This window comes from Aedes albopictus, unplaced genomic scaffold, assembly GCF_035046485.1.
Source record: "Aedes albopictus strain Foshan unplaced genomic scaffold, AalbF5 HiC_scaffold_5, whole genome shotgun sequence".
Taxonomy (NCBI): domain Eukaryota; kingdom Metazoa; phylum Arthropoda; class Insecta; order Diptera; family Culicidae; genus Aedes; species Aedes albopictus.
Genome location: NW_026917309.1, coordinates 196,437 through 217,058, shown reverse-complemented (window position 1 = coordinate 217,058; position 20,622 = coordinate 196,437). Strand labels below are relative to the sequence as shown.

General features: G+C 40.7%; 2 protein-coding genes across 16 annotated transcripts in view; both read left to right on the top strand.

Moving 5' to 3' along the window:
• The first annotated feature begins 1,257 nt into the window (after positions 1-1,257).
• Positions 1,258-2,957, top strand: LOC109431143 (mannose-6-phosphate isomerase). The gene is made up of 2 exons (XM_019707339.3): positions 1,258-1,746; positions 1,811-2,957. The coding sequence occupies exons 1-2, from the start codon at positions 1,441-1,443 to the stop codon at positions 2,714-2,716; spliced, it is 1,212 nt and encodes a 403-aa protein (XP_019562884.3). The 5' UTR covers positions 1,258-1,440; the 3' UTR covers positions 2,717-2,957.
• A 422-nt stretch (positions 2,958-3,379) lies between these two features.
• Positions 3,380-20,622, top strand: part of LOC109415434 (protein lap4) — a gene marked incomplete at its 3' end in the record, with an annotated part of 212,425 nt that continues 195,182 nt past the window's right edge. For 6 of the 15 annotated variants that reach the window (XM_062843739.1, XM_062843743.1, XM_062843742.1 and 3 more), the window contains 1 exon segment: positions 11,492-11,821. 15 annotated transcript variants of the gene reach the window in all.

Genomic DNA, 20,622 nt, shown 5'->3' with positions numbered 1-20,622 from the left:
AGCCAAAAAAAATCGGTGGAAAATTGACGGAGATATGATCATTTCAGTTTCCTGGGTACCCGGGTACCCTATTGACATTCTACGGGTGTTTTTTTATTGCTGGCCACACTACGATTAATGCAAAACTGCAAACTAGAAAGGTGATTTTTTCAACGGTTGGAAGTTAAATTTAATTATTTACAAGGTCGTTACAATACCTCCATCTAACAAAATGTCTTTAATTAATTTATTAATTACTAGCTGTACCCGGCAAACTTTGTCTTGTCTACTGCGTTTTTTGACGTTTCAAGTTTCTAGCCAAGCCCAAGTAGCCGGTGGAAGAAGTATAGAAAATCGATTTTCGAAAACTCTCAATTTGTCCATGTTCTAGGCCTCATAAACCTTCCTTGGGTGAAAACTAACAGAACAAAACTAAGACGACCAAAATCGGACCTTCCGTTCGCAAGTTATGCGCGGTCCCACGTATGCCACTGCATTTTTATATATATAGATAGAATATAGATTAAATCAGTAACAAATTTTGAAAACGACGTACATATAATCAATGGTGCAGCATTGATAATAATCTGAAAGTTAAAATAACGGTTGAATTGAATTTCAGTCAACGAGGGTTCGATAGGAAAAGCTGTTGTTTACGATTCCAATAAGATTTTCTTATCGAATGTCGAACACTGTTGAAAGCTTTAAATGATCGACAAAAAAGCTCCACTTATCAGTGTCATTCGTATGTCGATCCTGCCGGCATGCACAGGCTAATACCGTATGTAACAAATGTAAACAAAAAAAAAAGATATTTTCACATGAGGCTCTGAATTTCGTTGAGAAATACTTGTTTCACTCACTAGGGATGATTTGTAAAAAATACCCGGATTTTTTACGTTTCCGAAATGTTCGATGTATGAGTTTACTATGGGAACAGCGAACTTCCCCTTCGATTTTCTCCGTTCATGGATTTTGTTAGATACGGTGTTTGGTAAAGTTGGCATCTTTGTCCAGTTATCATGCGGCGCTCACTAACTGAACTGTTGTCAAGCCCAGTTATCGAGCGGAAGCTGCATTTTCATTATTTTTTTTATTTAAATGAATAGGAAAACCACAATGTCCCGTATCACCTTAACAAGTGGCAACACTGCCATGGCTTCAACTCACAGCACTGCGGCGTCGTCGTCCTTCCGTCATGAAACTGCCAGCATGGCCATCACCCACCGCGGAACGTCAACAGAAACAACACGACGCCACCCCTTCATCATCACTCGATCAATGTTGTTTGTTGTCGAATGGATGGGTGTGGGTGGGTGGTGAACGGAACGGTGCGAGTTCAAACAGAGGTCATCCGATTTCCTGCCGTTCACTTTCTGTTTCATCAGAATCTCTTGCTTGTGTTTTCGTGATTTGTCCCGGTTTATTAAAAAGAATTTCAACTCAGAACTAACACCAACCATGGAGCTGATCGGTAACGTGAAGAACTACGACTGGGGCAAGCTGGACGCGGACTCGTACGTGGCCAAGTTGGCATCGGCAAACGACGACAAGTTTACCCCGGAAAAGGGCAAGCCCTATGCGGAACTGTGGATGGGTGATCACTGCAGTGGGCCTTCGTTGGTGAAGGGGAGTGGGGAGGAATTGGGCGCGTTCATAGGGCAGGATTTGGCGGGTAATGTTGGAGTAGGCCAGGAAAAGCTGACCTATCTGTTCAAGGTTTTGAGTATTCGAAAGGCGCTTAGCATTCAGGTGCATCCCAATAAGGTTGGTAAGAGTGACACGTAACATGATTGCCACGAATGATTCTAATGAAAGTTTGTTGTTTTAGGAAGAAGCTGAAAAGTTACACGCACAATTTCCGGATGTATACAAAGACCCGAACCACAAACCGGAACTGGCCATTGCGTTAACCGATTTCCAAGCCATGTGTGGTTTTCGTCCATACGAGGAGATTCACAGGCTTCTCTCGGCGTGGCCAGAGATCGAAACCTTACTCGGCCGGGATAAAATCGAGAGTCTCAAATCTGGCGGAGAATCCGCATTGAAGAATCTCTACGCTTCGCTTATGCACAGCAAGCCGGAACAGTTGGAGCAGTGCATCAGCGGAATGGTGGCCAAAATTACCTCGAAAACCGATCGCTCCGAGCTGGACAACTTATTCCTTCAGTTGCACAAAGACTTCCCCAACGACGTGGGCCTCCTCTCGATCTACTTCCTAAACGTTCTAAACCTGAAACCCGGTCAGGCAATCTACCTGGCGGCCAACGTACCCCACGCGTACATCTCCGGCGATTGCATCGAATGCATGGCCTGTTCGGACAACGTGGTTCGGGCCGGCCTCACCCCCAAGTTCAAAGACGTGGACACCCTGCTGCGGTTGGTCAGCTACGCGGGCGCTCCAGCCCAGGACAATCTCTACCAACCGGTCCAGCTAGATCCAGAAGCACAACCCCACACCAGGACGTTCATTCCTACGGTGCCGGACTTTGCCGTGGCAGAGATTAAGGTTCCGACGGGGGTCGCCCGGTACAGCGTGACGAATCGACCGCACGGATGTATTCTGTTGGTTTGTTCCGGGAAGGCGGTGTTGAAGTCGGAGGGGCTCGGAGATGTTCCGCTGGAGTTCGGGAAGATTGTGTTCGTACCGGCCAAAGCAGGGGATAAATTGGAGCTGCAGATTGAGTGCGGCGAAGGAGATTTCGTGGCATATCAAGCAATGACCAATGATTTCTGAGCATAAATGTGATTTTTTAAATTAATTTCAAAGTAAAATGTTATACCTATTTCGGTTTGTTTTAAATTATTGCTAAATTGTAATAATTATCGTACTCTAACAAACATTCTACACCATAACAGTTATGTTTAGGTAAATTCCAAAAATATGTTATTTAAAGACGGAAATAAAACTTAATCTTCAAAATTTGTGGGCATCACCCTTTTTATGCATTTGGTTAAATAAAAAAAAAAGTCTTTGACGTTAATGTTTTTCAATTTATTGAAGCAATATGCATTATTAAGCATTTTACACATCTAAATTGATTTCCTAACAAGTTCCAAAGGTGTGAGTGGATGTACCTTAACTGGACGTTTCAGAAAAATTTCAGCATTTTATTCAACATCAACAACGGTTTGCAGAAATTAAAGCGATATAGGATTGTCATTTTCTGAATGCACTACGATGTGCATCCTCAAAATCCTCGAAACCATTTTCCCTTCCCCACCTTTCTATCTTCATTCAAATCTTCTGGCAACCCTGGCCTGTTGCTGACCGTCATCGTTCCAGTGAGTGCCGTCATTAGTTCAAAATGTTCAAAATCGTTTTGCACTTGCCTCTCACGAACCGACGTCGCGACGTCCCATTCAGTTGTTCTCTCGTTGCCAAGCAGTGCGGTTCGGTTTTTTTCTATACAAACGTCGAGTGCGCGGGTGGTTTTTTAGTTTCATTTTTCGGACTTTTGTCGCGATTCAATGGAGAAACTTTTCGCGTTCGCCTGAAAAGTGCAAATATGCATCCTAGTGTCGTGTTGAAAGTGTGAATTATTACTTTTAAAGTGGCGAATTGTGATTGTAAGTTGCATCGGAATCTGAACAATCGCAGCATTTTGAAGTGAAAGAATCTCGATTTGTTCCAGTCCAGTGAGTGACTGAGTGGGGTGTTGTGAAAAGGGGCATCGGAATCAGTGTTGCCAAGTTATTAGGCACAGGAAATTCAAAATTTCAAGTTTACTTAATTAAATTAAGGTAGAAAAGACTTCAAGAAAATTATAATATTAGACGCGAGAATAATTAATTTCAAGAATGAATGTAATTGAAGAAAATGACATGGACATGTCGTGCTGTCAGTAACTTTCCAATACACTGGAAAGTCTAGGGTTGCCAGTTAATATATTGTTTAGTATCGCAAATTCGTTGCAAAATTTCGAGAGCTTCGCGAAATTTGTCCTTCATGGAGAATTTCCTTCTCAGATTATTATCAAAGAGTATCTTCTGGTATTCCTCAGGAAGTGCTTCATGGGATTCCTCCAAATGTTTTTTTTTTCTGAGATGCTATCAGGAGTTGCCGCTTCTGATTCGTATTGAGTTGTCCAAAAAATGTCTCACGAAACCTAATGCAAGCCTATCCATATACGTGAGAACAAAAGATGTTTACAAAGTTCTTACAGATAGATTAACACGGAAATTCTGAACACAAACCACTACCACATAGGAATTTGGATTGGTCAATACAGAAGGTCCTGCTGGGTTCTATTCCTGGCCCGTCCATTCCCTTCAAGGGGGAATCCTGATTTAAAAAAAAAAATTGATTGATATTTTTGCACTAATCGATAGCATTTTTAATTCCCTAGAATAATTACCAAAAAAAAAAAAACAATTAAAAAAACGATTTTAGTCATTTCTGTTGTAAGAACCCTAATAAACCAACACAATAAACGGACCGTAATGTAGACGGTTCAACAATACCGCATACTGTTCGAATTGTATTCCGAATGGGTGGTTAAGCAAATGTTATGGTTATCGTTTATGCGGGAAATGCGAAAATTTGTATAGTCATTTAAAAGGTTAAAATGGAGTTAGGTTGCATATCTTGGTATGGTTATCTCTTTGGTCACTCGTGAAATTTTTATTTGCACAAAAAAGTGCCATTTTGAGTGTAAAAACGTGTATTTTACGGTCCAAAATTGCGAGTACCTTTGGGGCAAAATGTGCCGGCTTTTATCGTAACTACAAAACAGCCGCTGGCGTTTGAATTTTCAATGCAGTAACGCATAGCTGAAAAATGGAATTTTACAAATGTGTATTAATTCGATTGAATGGCTGCTAATAACGTCGAGTAAACGCCGTGACGCATGCAACACTCAAATCACCTGCAAATCACTTATTTTTTGGTGTGTTACATTTGGCGGCGCATTTTTTACATTCCAATGGCGCCCAGTTCGTTTTACGTCTAAAGCAGAGTTCTGCCTAATACGGCAAATACGGTGGTTTCCTCGATCGGATCGGACTGGGACATGCGTGACGAAGAGCGTCCGAATCGGTCGTAGTGCAGATCAGTTCTGTGATACAATCGCTACTGGAAAGAAAATGATCAACGTGATAATCGACGGGCGACCATTCCAAGTTGAGCTGGACACCGGAGCTTTGTGTGGAATAATCTCCGAAACGAAGCTATAAGGTAAATCAAGTCAGGACTTTCGTTGTTTTCATCAGACGGGTGATTTATGCGCTACTCTGGGCATCCTCTAATGTCGAATTCGTTTATTTGCACCGCCTGCACCGCTTTGCCACCGGGTGTAGCAAACTTGCACCGAAACCGTTCGTTTATTCGCAGGTACTGTTCTGTTTTGACACCCGATTGGCACCGGTGCAAGAAAATGCTACACCCAGTTTGAGCGCGGTGTAGCAGGTACAAAGCTAGTTTTACCAATACATGTATATCGCTGAACATGTATCGTAGTTTTGTTTTGGTAGGAATGATGATTTTCTTTTCGGCATTAGGTAAACAGTTTCCTTGGATATTCGTTTATTTTGAGAAGTATTAATTTCCAAAGAGCAAATCTGTTCGTTTAAAAATTATTTAAACTTGATCGATGATTATCAAGATGATTTACACGTCTTTTAACTTCTGCGGAATTTTCAAAATTTACCAGTATCATGAAATTTCAAAGAGTTGATTCAACGTATATTTTTCCCATCACTTTTTTTATTATCGCAAATATGTGGATTACTTTTAATGATTTTAATCATTGGAATTTTCTGTCGCATGGTGATCTATGGTATATGAAAAAATGACGTAATATAGTTTTGCGCCCAGAATAGAATACAAATCTATTAATTCAAATTGGACTGAAATATTACTGAAGTATCATTTTGAAGGTAAAACCAGTTTAAAAAACCATACATTCTATTTTTTTCTTACAACAAATATTGAATGTTTGAATTACATTGAAAGTCAAACAAATGTCACTAAAGGATGGTTAAAGCGTTTTTAATATAAGTTGCGTTTCAATAACGTTATGTTTTAAAAAGCATTTATTTATTTAATTTTTTACGTTGTAGCTAAACGTTTTCTATTGAACTGCCTTTAACATTTTTGTGTTATATTTGTGCACGTAGATCGTTTACAATTGTATGTTAGCATCCTTTTTTATTGGGCAACGGAAATTATTAAATTCTAATAAGTTGCTTATAATTGAAAAATTATGATATTACAAGAATTTGAAGAAGATAAATAATGTATTAGTGTTAAAACATTGCATAACAATTTTCAAGTAACATTTATCATTACAAGTTTATCGTGTACAAATGGAATACTGAAAACTTTTAAAATTGTTAAATTGTATATAGAAAGTAAAAAATAAATAAAAATAATTTTATTCATCACGGAAATCATAAAAACATTGATTATGTTCATTTTTGATATCCTTTATTGTTTTCATTGACGCTCTCACGCGCTCTTACTAATACCATCATAAGCTGTCAACAAATTGCACCGAAACCGTTCGTTTTTCCGGTGTCAATTGCTACACCGGTGCAGTGCACCATCGGGAATAAACGAATTCGACATAAACTGTCTTGGACTTCTACCTGCACCGGTATCCATCGAGTCAACAGCACACTGACTGAACGTGTACGTTGTGGCCAGAGAATCTTCGGACGAGAATAGATTGCGTGCATCAGCGCGCTGAGGTCCATCGAGTCAATACTCCTATTATAAACCAAACTAGCAGATTTGCTGACCAAATATGAGGAAATTTTCAGTGATTTTCCTGGAAAGCCGGTTGGACTGACTAATGCCGATGAATCTGAAACCAGGTTCGTCTCCGATATTTGTCAAAGCACGAGATGTTCTTCTGGAGTTACGCGATCGCTATGCAGCCGAAATCGAGAAGAAAATTACTGCTGGATTCTACGCAAGGTGGGCTATTCAAGAAAGGCATTACCCCAATACACAGCGTGGTGTAGCAGAATGGAAGCATTCGTTGATCCACAAATGATGATCAACGAGCATCCATTTCCGAAGCTTGAAGCAATTCCCAACTAACTTCAGCGAGCTTCTTTCTCATAATGAATCACAAAACCTTCACGTGGGTTATCGCGTAGCCCGATTTGTATTTCCTTTCGGAACGATATTGCTGCCGAAAATCCCCATGAATACACAACAGACTTCTTGGAGGAATAACAGACTAAATTCCTTAAGGAACTGCTGATGGGATTCCTGGAGAAACGCCCAGAAGGAATTCGCAAAAGAATCTGTATGAATCAACAGAAGGCATTCGTGGATAAATCTACAGATGGAATTCCTGGAATGATAACAAATCACCAGCTTGTTTTTGAAGATCAAATCAGGCCTCGACACAAACTCGGTGGCAATTCTAAAATCTGTGGTCAGCGGTACACATTTCTGTTCTGCACCAGGTAACCGGCAATACCCCTGCGTTACGATTCTGGCTTGGAATGCGGCTTGTCACAGCATAGCAATTGGTTTTGGTTTACAATCGAAATGGTCTAAACTCATTTCGACCAAACGGTGCATGCGTGATCAGTTTGATATATTTAATTTGGATGTGTAGAAAAGTGTTATAAACTAGAGACACAAAATGGATCACCACTGAAGTTGTACCAACACACGCCGACTGGAAGACGTTGAAAAGGTCGTTCGTCGAGGAGCTAGAGAACCGTGCTGCGGTATACCGGAAGATGGAAGCGTAGAAGATCAATGGAGCGCCATCAAGAACGCCTTCATCGACATCGGTGAGAATAATTTGGGTGAGCTACGCCAGAGAAAGCAGTGGATCACAGAAGACATCTGCAGCAGATTGAGGAGCGAAATAACGCCAAAGCCGCGACAGAGCGAGTGAAAACACGAGGAGTCAAAGCCGTAGCTCGTCAGTGCTATTCGGCTCTCGAGAAGGAAGTGAAGTGCTCATGTAGGTAGACAAAAGAGCGTGGGCAGACGCCCTAGCCGACGAAGGCGAGAAAGCCGCAAATACCGGCAACATTCGTCTCCTCTACGAGTAGTACGTCTTAGCCGCCTTAGTTGGTCGGTCGCATATCAGCCGAGATGCTCAAAGCTGATCCCGTAGTATCTGCACAATTGCTGCATCAATTGTTCTGCAACATGTGGGAAACCGTGACATTTTCGGTCGATTGGATGCACGGCGCCCAAAAAGGGTGACCTGACTGTATGCGATAATTGGTGGGATATCATGTTGCTGTGTATCGTTCTCAAAGTCCTCTGCAAAGTGACCTTAACCGGATACAGGAGAGGATTAATGCAATTCTCCGGCGGCAGCTCCGTATCATTTTGGAGTAAATCAATGAATTCTAAGATTATTTCTAGCTTTCGACCGACTTAATCACGAAGACATGTGGGGAATCCTCAGGCGCAAGTGAGTCCCTGAGAAAACCATCGGCCTCATTGAAGCACAGTGTGGTGGATGCAGCTAAAATTGTAAATTAAAAATTGTGATTTATTTATGTGTGTATTGGAAATAGCGTGTTGTTTTGGACAGCCCTAGTGAATCAGCGTGGAAACGTGACGAACATGCAAAACTTAACGAAAGTTTGCTTCGGTCTGAAACGAGACAATGGAACGAGTCAAGATCGAGGCACGTACTGTGAATGTAGTGGTATCGGGTTGAGCCGAGTCAAGAAAGGTTCGCGTGTTGGAAGAAATACAGATGAACGACATTCTAGTAACCAATGTTGTACCGATTGGATGTGTTTCTGAAATCATCCTTCGTTACACAGCATAGTACACGGCATTTTCGTGCAGAATACTGCGCAATGCTGTCTTGTGCGACCCCATCCGGTTCATTGCTGGAGTGAGGCAAAGATGTATACAATCACCGCTACTGTTGCTCATCATAATCAACGAGATCCTGGTTAGTGCGATTGATCGTGAACCAAATTGTGGGTTGCTGTAGTAGCCCATTACTATGGAGCACCTACATGACTTCGAACTGACTGATGACGTTACCCTCTTAGCTTAACGACGCTCTGATATGCTATTCAGAGTAAGCTCGAGGATCTTGCCGATCGCTCCTCGGCAGCAGGTCTTACCATCAACAACAAGACCAAATCGTTGGATGTAAACATGGTCAACCCTTGCAGCTTAACGGTAGCTGGGCAAGCGGAAAAAAGCTTCCAATATCTTGGTAGCCAAATGACGGTCTATGGTGGCACCAAGATCGACATAGGTGCATGGATCAAGAAGGCAACGGCTGCTTTTGCGCACCAAAATCAGAATTTTAAACTCTAACGTGAAATCTGTGCAGCTGCATGCCAGTGAAACTTGGTGTGTGAAGAACACTCAACGGCTTCAGGTCTTCATCAACATATGTCTGTGGTATATAATTCGGCCTCACAATTGGATCTCGAACGTGGAGCTCCATCGTCGATGTCAGACAGAAATTCGGGAGCAAAACTGGAGGTGGGTCGGCCGCAGTTGACGCAGGGGCGGGAAAAAAATCTGCAAACAAGCGTTACATTGGAAATCAGCAGGACATCGCAGCCAACCCACTGACAGGCATTGTTGTCAACTCTTTTGTTTAAACGGCCCCAAAATGTGCGGATCAAACGAAATTGGGCCCCTAATGTCACTACTGTCACTCTATGTTATAGGTATAGGCGTGTCAATGGCGTGCATCGCAGCAGAAGCAGATCCAGAGGCTCATGACGGTGCCGCCTCGACAAGAAATTTATGGAAAACGATAGAAATTTGACAGAACTAGGAGATGACTGGCAATCGCTCAGGAGGTCTTTCGATTTAGCCTTCCGTACCACAATGGGTGCTTAGAACTGAAAGAAGAAGAGAGAATTCTCGAGACGATTCTCATTTTTTTATATTATATTTTATTAAAGACACTACCAAATAAGTTGGCACTCGTGTCCAAGAAGATTCTTATAAATTATCTATAAGATTCCTCCAAAAATATTTCGCGTTCTTGGTACTACAATTTTGTTGGAACACCATGGGATTTTTTTTATAGAAAATCCCTCAGTTAATTTTCTTTTCTATCTAGAAAATATCTAAAAAAACCTCACAATTAATTTTGCTAATGTAATGTTGAGCGAGATGTGGATGGCCCAAATCTTCGTAATTAGGTACTGTGTGAATTGCTTACACATTTTATAAATTCAGACATAGGGGAAATTACCTATTCTCGGCCGTTTTGTTCACTTCGTCTTGGGGGTTTTTTTGAACCCTATTGAACTCAGAGCTGGCCTCAAATCCTTCCCAATTAAGCTGAATGATATGGCCAAATTTCAGGCAATTTGGTTGACAAAAACCCCCCATGACGAAGAGAACAAACCTGCCGATAATACCCAATGTCACCCTGTATCGCTATACTCAGTAAAACGCCTGAACAAATGTATACAATGCTCTTATTTTGAACTGAAACGTTTGAACGAAAATATCATCGTTCTAATCGGATGTGAAATGTGATGTAGTAGGGTTTCGATTATACTAAAATTGCTTTCCATGCTGTTGAAGACAAGTGTGTTAAAGTCTAGTATGCACCTGGTAAAAAAAGCACTCCAGAAAAAATCCCTCTAATTACCTAAGGAATTTTGACAACAGATTAGTATGGGAAAAAATGACACTTTTTCTTGAGAAATAATTGAACGGAATATTTTTCCGCAAGGAAAAGTGACAGCTCCATTTCATTTGCCCGGCAGGCGTTACGAGCGTTACACTATTTTCATTTCTTTCCAGCTGCGGACCGCTCAAGAAATTTTAACAGCGAAATCATTTCTTGACCGTTCCTTGGCCTATCTTTTTCCACAGTACTTATCAGGTGCGTACTACCCTTAACGAAATATATTTCAGGCCAAACATTTCAATAGGTCCTATCTGCATTTGAGAGGCTCTCTTTGCTCACTTTCTCTTTCAATTATTGCAATGTAATGGTACACATTTCAACTACTTCTGCAGTAGAAATCAAAAGACGATTGTTTTGACCATCTTTCAATGCAAGGAGACAATCATAATGTAAATAAACAGCTGAGATATTAACGAAAGAGAGGGAAACCAAAGAGAGTCTCTCTTCTGCAGGTAGGACCTTTAGACATGTTTGGCCTGATTTCGACTGTTGATTATTTATCAATGAGCCATTTTACGAGACGTTTCGGATCAGCTGATCGCTCATTTCATGAATGAAATTTTGACAGGAGGTTGCGCCCAAGCCCGTGAGTGTTAATATCAATATCAACACTGTTGTCGTTTCGTAAAATAGACTAATAAATATCATCATCAGAATAACTCCATAAGAGGCTAACCGAGCGGTTAATATTCACCAATCTTTCAAAAGTTTGTTATAGTCAATAGTATTCTCAATTGGTATCGATGCGTAGATATTTTTTCCGATACATAGGTGTTAAATTTTTAAAAATTCATTGTGTTTTTGCCTGGGGATTATCGATCAAAGTCTAATTTTTCGTTGCATGCCCAGTTTTTGTTTTTGAAATGATTTCGTAGCCGACAAACGTCAAAACAACCTATTCTGGCAACCCTGACTCCTCCGTACACACACGCAACAAGAAGAAAACGCCACGGCGAAGCGAAAGAAAGCAAAGAACCGTAGTTCGTGTCAATCTGTCGGTCGGTCGTGTCGTGTTTTTTTTTCGCTCGCATCACTGACTGGAGAAGAAGCCATTTGAGCCAACAGGGATATGAGATGTGGTGGATACCTCTAGTGGCAGTAAAATTTTGATTTTTCACCCATTTTCGGGATGATTTTCCGGCTGGAAAAGTGCACGCCATGTAGTGGAAGCTAGTGACAAACGATTGTGGAACTTTCGGGGCTAAAGTGAGCAGTGGAATTGATGCTGGTGGGTGCGTGAAATTCGAGCAGTGTTTCTTTTTTTAGAGAACAGTGATTTTTTTTTTCGCTTCGTTCTTCTGGATTGCGGAATGCTTGTGCGGTTGGTTGGTTGGTGTGGTGATTGAACCGATATTCCGATGAAACCAGTGTGAACGAATGCAATAAACGAAAGCAAAACGTACAAGCAGAGCTTGTTGGGAGTGTCTGGTTTTCGTTTCTGGTACTTTGTTAACTTAGTAGTTGGGGGTGTTGGTACTGCTGGTAGTAATTCATGGGTTTTTGTTGGGGGTGGTGGGAAGGTAGGACAAGACGGTAGAAGACACGAAAATAGAAAGGAAAGGTGAAGAATGGAAAAATGGTTTGTCAGTGAAGCTTTGCTGTATGTAACTAGAGTTGAGGGCGAAGAAGTGGCACGCTCGTAAAGAAGAAGTTGTAAAGTGCGATGTTGAGCGAGAATCGCCTGGTTGATGACGGTGATGATGATGATGACTATTACTCCCATGCAGAAGAGAGTGCCAAAGCGAAACCGAGAAGAGTGCGTGAGTGGAGGACATGGATACAAACCAGTGTTACCAGCGTCGTTTGTTTGACGTTGGATATAAAATATGTTCTACGAGATATATACATCTTTTGAGAAAAAAAAAAACAGTTTTAGTGTAATTGGAACCCTACAACAGCACATTTCCTGTCCGTACAAAACGAAAAATATAATTCATGAAATTCCCCTATTCAACATTTTCATCTGTACGAATTAATATGACAATCTAGACGATATTAGGGTGAATAAAATGAAGATAACGTATAGGAGGTGTGGTGATATCCTGCGGAGATCATAGTAGGTACTGATGTTGGAGGTCACTTGAAACACCAGAGCTGTCATGAGAGAAAGTATTCGATTATTGGTGTTGAAGTCTCGAAGTCCTGAATCAAGAGTTCCATCTACCTGTAGGTTACCACATTTTTTTTAATAAGTGAATGTTGAACCCCGACACCCTTAAACTCCACAAGAGGCAAAGTCATTATAATCACAGTGAATACAAAAAGCAAAATGCAAGCTGATCAGGTAGTACTAAAGAACTACCCTGATGTAGAACTCTCGTCACACAGTTGCTTGCAACACGAAAAGCCATTTTGGCAAAGGCAGCTCAGCAACAGAAGGAAAAAGTTAAACCGAAGTTTCGTCAATGTTCTTTCAGGACCGGGCCGAGATCTAGGTCCAGTCTGCAACAACCAAGAAACTGCTGATTGATTGAAAAGCATAGTTTCTTCCTTATGCATTACTGGGGGAGTGGAACTAATTGCTTTAGACGAGAAGATACCGATGAGCATCGATGAGATTCTAACACTCGTGGAAAGACAAAACGGAGAGTTGTATACTGATAAATGGAGAATTAAAGAAAGGAATATAATAAATCAAATGTCGAGCTGATTTTTATAGTAGATGGGGCTTCGATTAATACAAACAGGAAATGTGAAGAAACAAACCAATAAGATAGGATTAAAAATCACTCATCAAGATTTTCCAGGACTGAAACATACATCGAGATCGAAACGATATGCTAAGAATTCTTCCATCGCCATGAAAAACCTTTGTAGAAAGTAAGAAAACGGTTCACAAAAATAAATATATTGCCGCATGCATAAATACATACATAAATGTACTCGCAAAACCAACACATGGGTACTAAAGCATCCCAGAAAAGTGAACCTGCTATCATTGGCATATGTAGGAGAATGAAATGTTCACCAATAATCGCGTTCATCAGAAGTTCCTACTTCTCGAGGATTAACGGAGATATATATGGCATCTGCGTATTTTGCTGGAGATTCAGGAGAAATTCCTCCATCAGATGTCCTTGATTTCATTTCATATTGTAAAAGACGAAACAATCCTTTTCTTATAGGATGCATTGCAAATGCACATCACACAGTGTGGAACAGTATCGATGTGATTCTTTTCTGGTGTATATCTTTGCATGATTTCTCCCAGAGTTGCCACAGGAGTTATTCCTAGGGTTTCTCCCGGAGCTTCTCCCCAAGGATTTCGCGAAGGAGGTTTTCACGAATTATCTGCCTCAGATCCTAACGGGATTTCTTCCGAAGTTTCTTCAAGAAATTTCCGTGAGCTTTCATCCAACGTTTCTCCCTGGATTTATACAGAAATTTTAGCTGGGACATTTCCTACAGGTTTTTGTGCCACATGACTTGTGGGATTTCTTTTAATCTGCCACCAGAGATTCCCTTCGGAGTTAATCCCGAGATTTCTGTCAGGAAATCCCTTCTGCTGGTGGTCATAGGATGTCGCGCAGGTTTTTAAGAATTTACCCTGAACTTTTCCTCAGATTTGTTCCGGAGTGCCTTCTGCGATTCAGGATTGCAGGAATGTTTTTACTGATATTTCTAATTGAGTTCTTGCAGTAACTTTGTGCAGAGCTTTTTCCAAGCTTTTCCTTGTAGTTATTTATCGATTTTTGCAGTGATTAATTTAGTTTTTTTACAGATTTTCTCGGAATTATTCCAAGAACTCTTCTTGGAATCCCCAACAGAAATTATCCCGAGATTCTATGGATGACGCTTTATAGATTTCGTTTAATAGTTGCTCCCGGTGTTCTTGCATGAATTTCTCAATAGAAATACCGGAAACAAGGTAAAATCTGACATAACTTATTGGAGAATTATCAAGAGGAATTTCAGAAGAAATCCTGTGAAAAGCTGGAACATCTCGGAAAAATGTTCACGGAGTAATTATACAATCATACTACGAAAGTTGTTCACAAAGGGAAAGGAGTATGAATTGGAAAGTTCCTTGGTGGAACAATGCTCTTCAGTAGAGCAGAAGCAATTTCAGATTGGGCTATTGGGGCCAATATTTAAATGTCCCAACCAAATATAGCACTGAAATAAAGAAAAGCAAACGGAGTTATTGGAGATTCATATGTGAAAACCATTCAAAATACTTCAGATGCGGCTAGGCTTCCAAAAGTCCTTTCTAAGGAACACTCAAATACCCTAGGCAACGTTTAGAAGGATAATGACACATTCACCAGAAGTCCCTCAGAAACATTGGAAGTATTGATGGAAAACATTTCCCAGGCTCATTTGCTGTTGATGAAAATTCATCGGGACAATGGAGAACAAATATTGGACGCATTATGAACAGAAAAGATGCACTCATGGGATCCCGAACCAAAAGCATACAGGCCAATAAGCCTAACCTCTATTATACTCAAAATAATGGAAAAGATACTGGATAAAAGATAAATTAAAGTTTACCTATTGCAAAGACAAGTCACAGCCCTTCACACGTTGACACAAAAATTGAGAAGACATCAAATACAAGGAGGTAGCGTATTGTGCATTTCTCGATATTCAAGGTGCATGCGATAACACTTCACATGCTTCAATCAGGTTAGCTATGAATAAACGGGGCTTTCATGGCTCAATCGTTAACTGGATCACTGCAGTGCTAAGAAATCGATGGATTGTCTCCAGACTGGGCGAATCAACCATTAAAGTAAATACGTCAAAGGGCTGTTCCCAATGTGGTGTATTTTCGCAATTACTGTGGTTTTTAGCAGTTGATGACTTGCTTAATAGATTGGTGGCAATGGGATTCGAAGTCATTAGCTATGCAGACGATATCGTTAAAGTGGTTAGAGGGAGGCATGATGAACAGCTATAAAACATAATGCAAACAGCGTTAAACTATACTCATGTCTGGTGTACAAGAGAGGGACTAAACGTAAATCTCTCCAATACTACTCTTGTAATTTTAAAGAGAAAAATAAATGTCAATATCAAAGCATCGTCCTTGGATGGGGTTCAGTTGACATTCTCCAGGGTGAGATACTTAGGAATCATACAAGATAAAAAAACTGAACTGGAGTGAACATCTAAAGCATGTAGTAAACAAGGCAACAGCTGCTCTTTGGGCCTGTCGAAGAGTGATCGAAGGAAATGGGGGGGCTAAAACCCAAGATAGTTCATTGGATTTACCTGGCAGTTGTTAGACCCAAAGTCTCTTATGCCTCTCTAGTCTGGTGACCTAAAACCAAAACCAAAACAGCCCAAGCAACATTGTCAATAACAGGAGCTATTCGAAGTACTCCTGTTCAACATTAGATGCCTTAACGCGTCTGCTACCCTTGCACCAATTTGTGTAACTAGAGGCGAAGAAAAGTGCCTTGAAGTTAAAAAGATACAAGAACATCTTTGAAGGCGATCTAACAAGACTTAACCAATGTCACTGCCATTCCGCTGGTATAACAGATTGAAGACTGGATGGAATCAAAATTCATCGTAGATATACCATACAAAGTTTCAATTGATGATCGGAACGTATGGGAATCAAGAGGACCAATGGTTCGACCAGGATTTATTGTATTCTATACGGATGGATCGTAAATGAGTGATAGAACTGGGGCTGGAGTTTATGGACCCAGGACTAAACTCACCATACCAATGGGCAAATGACCAACGGTGTATCAAGCTGAAATTCAAGCTATTTTGGAATGCACTGCCATCTGTCTTAAAAGAAAATATAGACATGCTCCAGATTCAGGCTCCCGCTTTCAAAGCACATTGAGTCAGTCCGTGATACCCAGGTCTACACATTTGAATGTTATTCTAAGCTAGTATGGCAGTGCATTACACTACTGACGGAACTGGCTTGAAAGCATACTGTAAAATTATTCTGGGTATCAGGTCATTGTGGAATTGCGGACCAGCTAGCTAGGGAAGGATCTCTGGGTGCCTTGTATGGGCCGGAACCCTTATATGGAGTATCATAAAGTGCTCTATCGATGGAGCTAACTGGAATATCCCAGTCAGAGATTCATCGTGCCGAGCGTGAAAAACACGAACACACTACTGAAACTTGGTAAACGCGAATTGAGTGTGTACACAGGATTGTTAACCGGGCGCTGCCCATCTCGACAGCTCAAGAAGATTCAATCAGAAGAATATCGGCTCGGTGATTTCAATTCTGAAACCTCTACTTTGTGAGTGTAGTTTTTCTTTAGGAAGAGAGAACGTTATTTCGCTAGATGCATCATTCATCCACGAGTTATTTGGTGGAATATAAATCCCAAGAAGGTAATGGCTTTCTTTTTGGAAGCTATTCCAGATTGGGATACGATGCAGACCTAAAAACAATTCTTTTCTTAACGTTGAACTTTTCGTCATTGAAATCATTGTCATCATCAAACATTTGAAAGCAGTTTTTTCGTTCAAAACAAAAGTTTTTGCTATGAAAATATATTCACTGTACTCCACATGGGGAATATAATGCAGTGAATATATTTTTATGATCCTTGTTTTGATTTGCAGCGAGAAAACTACTTTTTATTTTCCAAAAAATGATAACGGATGCTTGAGCCTTAAGCTAGTTCTTAATACTAGTGAGTGCACTAATGTACTGCATAAAGCAACTGGGTCTTATCACAATAGATCAATTAATGGTCACAGTGGTTGTGTACCCCTACAGGAAAAATCAGTGATCTCGGGAGGAAATATTAAGGCATTTTAAGATGGAAATCTGGAGAACTCTAAGAGAAATCCCGGAAGGAACTACGGAAGAAATCCTTTAAGGAAATTCAAAAGAAATGTCAGAGAGCTCTCTGAAAGAAATCCTAGAATATACTTTTGTAAAAATGCTTCAGTTAGCCTAGTGGTTAAGGCTATGGATCGCCATTCCGGAGACGGCGGGTTCGATTCCCGTTCCGGTCGGGAAAATTTTCTCGACTCCCTGGGCATAGTGTATCATTGTGCTTGCCTCACAATATACAAATTCATGCAATGGTTGGCAAAGAAAGCCCTCCAATTAATAACTGTGGAAGTGCTCAAAAGAACAGTTGGAGTTGGAGAGAGGCAGACCAAGTCCGAGTTGGGATGCAGAGCCATAAAGAAGAAGAAGAAAAATGCTTACAAATTCATTTTGGGATGCTATTACAATTCTTCTGAGTTGCTTCCGAATTCTTCCTGGGATGCCAGGGATGCCTCTCTTATGTGAAGCTTTCAGAATTCTTCTGGGATGCTACCAGAATCCTTTTGGAATGCTTCTAGAAACCTTCCAAGTATGCTCCTAGAATTCTTCATGGATGCTTCCAAATTCCTTACAAATACTTTCAGAATCCTAGGATGCTTCCAAATTCCATATGGGATGCTTCCAGAATCCTTCTGGGTTGCTTCCGAAAGTCTTCTGGGTTGCTTCCTTTTACAATCCTTCAGGTATGCTTCTAGAATCCTTCTGGGATACTTCTAAAAACGTTCAGATATGGTTCCAGATTCATTTTGGACTGCTTCCAGTATTCTTTAGGGATTAGCTTTAAGCGAATTGCACAAATTCGTAGGTGGTACAGTCCTAGACAGTTGCTATGAGGGTTGTCTCCTTCCCGTCCGAACCAAAGCACAAAGATTTGGGACTAATCTCTGACTCTTCGACAAGATTGACGCAATCCTCCAATGGTCGAGAACTGTTCTGGCCACGTCCTTGCAACTGCTGAGGGATAGGAAACGATGGTTAGTTTTGGACACCTATGAAAGATGTCAGACAGCTCTACGACCTCTCAGGGCTTCCAGAATTCTTCAAGGATGCTTCAAAATTCCTTCTGGAATGCTTCCGGAATTCTTCTGGAGTGCTTCCAGAATTCTTGCGGGATGCTCCTGCAATCCTACAGGTATGTTTCCAAAATCCTTCTGGGAGGCTACTAGAATTCTTCAGGTATGCATCCAGAATCTTCCTAGCATGCTTCCAGAATCCCTCTAGGATGCTTACAGATTCATTTTGGAAAGCTACCAGAATTCTTGTGAGTTGCTTCAGGACTCTTGCTGGAATGCTTTCAAATTCCTTATGGGAAGCTTTCAGAATCCTTCTGGGATGCTTCCTGAATTCTTCTTAAATACTTCCAGACACCTTTCAAGTATGCTTCCAGAATTCTTCATAGATGCCATCAAGTTCCTTATGAGATACTTTCAGGATGCCTCCAAATTCTATATGGAATGTTTCCAGAATCCTGCTGGGATGCTTCCAAAATACTTCTGGAACGCTTTCAGAGCTCTTCTGGGATGCTTCCAGACTTTTTCTGAGAGACTTTCATAATCCTTCAGGTATGTTTCCAGAATCGTTCTGGAATGCATCCAGAATACTTCTTCAAGGTGGAAGCAAAAAGATGTGGACTACCGTTAACCAGCTTATATTGAACCGGAAATTGAATAATTTTCCTAAATTTCACGTTTCAATTACACTCCACTTACGAATTGACAACTTTTCTAGTTTTGTGTATGACGAAGGAAACCGCACCTAAGCAGTAGCTATCCGGAATGTTCTTCATCATCGTTCAATTTTTACTTCGCCATATTCACTTATCGATCTGACATTCAAGCCACATCCCACAAATGCTCTGTGGCACTTTAAAGTTGGATTTCACAGCAAAAGCTATTCAATTAGTCAAATAAATCACTTTTTTTCCTTCGGATAAATGTAAACAACAAGTTGTCTTCGGCTATGGATGATGCATGCAAATGTGTACGAGGATTTTCTGCATACGAAACATGGGGTTACGTACAAAAGGCTGAAACACGAAAGGCTGAAATAACAAAAGGCTGAATAATAAAAGGCTGAAAATGTCAAAAGGCTGAAATAATGATTCGACTAGTTTTCAAACGGCGAGCCTAAAGGCAGGCATGCGAGCCTAAAGAGAACACTAACATCACAGAAAAAACAGACATAAGACTCTAATTATTCATATCGTACACTGATATAATGATCTTTATGAAAATTTGCTAGTTGGCCGACCACTCAGCCCTGACACTTTCATTGGTTAGGACTGTTTTTCCGCGCTAAAGTATTCATTATTGATCGCCTGCATAACTTTGACAGTATTTCTCCAAAGAATAGCATATATTTAAAAGAAGGAAAAATCTCTGATCACTTTGTTGGCAGCTGTAATGGCAACCAATCTCTTAACAGCATGACTCGAAAGAATAGCTCATGCTCAAAGAAGGAAAAATCTCCAATTGAAATACCATCAGTCATTTTTTGTGTTAGTTGGTATGCATCATTAGCCTCTTCACTAAGCACATTCTATGACTAGGACTCATATATGTAGCCGATCTGGTTAGCGAACGGGTAGTCATGCTAAGGGTGACGGGTTCGATTCTCCCTCGGGCCAGAAACTTTTTGTAATGGAAAATTCCTTGACAACCGCGGGCATAAAGTATACGATATACAAATGCAAAGTGGTCATTGGCAGAGAAGGCTCTCAATTAATTACTGTTGAAATGCGGATAGAAGCTGAAAGCAGGCTTTGTCTCAGTTGAGACGTTACGACCGAAAAGAAGAAGAAGAAGTATTATAGCTCATTTCCTGCATTTTTGCAATTTCAGCCTTTTGTGCATTCAGCCTTTCGAAATTCAGCCTTATGTTACTTTCAGCCTTTCGTGTTCAGCCTTTTGTGCATTCAGCCTTTTGAAATTCAGCCTTATGTTAGCATCCCGAAACATGGCATCTTACAACCACAGAGAAAGATTTCTTCGATGCTCTATGATGGCGTATTACGATCTGGTGCGCAAAAATATAAATTGGCATGTTTTGGTCGTTATTCCAAAAGTATAGACATCTCAATTTAAAAACTTTCTGCCCAAAAGTACCTTGAAGACATGATTTGATTTAGAGTACGAAGAATTAGACCGACTTTTCCAACCCACGGTCAAATCATATTTTTGGCCATCCTATGTACCATATTGTCACGTAGAAAGTGTGCCGTGAATTGAATTCCGGTTGAGCCCGAAATAGACGTGGATTAGACGAAAA

Bases quoted from the DNA above. Each gene is read 5' to 3' on its own strand.
- LOC109431143 (XM_019707339.3), top strand. From the start codon at position 1,441: ATGGAGCTGATCGGTAACGTGAAGAACTACGACTGGGGCAAGCTGGAC. The intron at 1,747-1,810 runs GTTGGTAAGAGT...TTGTTGTTTTAG, and splicing joins TTCAGGTGCATCCCAATAAG to GAAGAAGCTGAAAAGTTACA.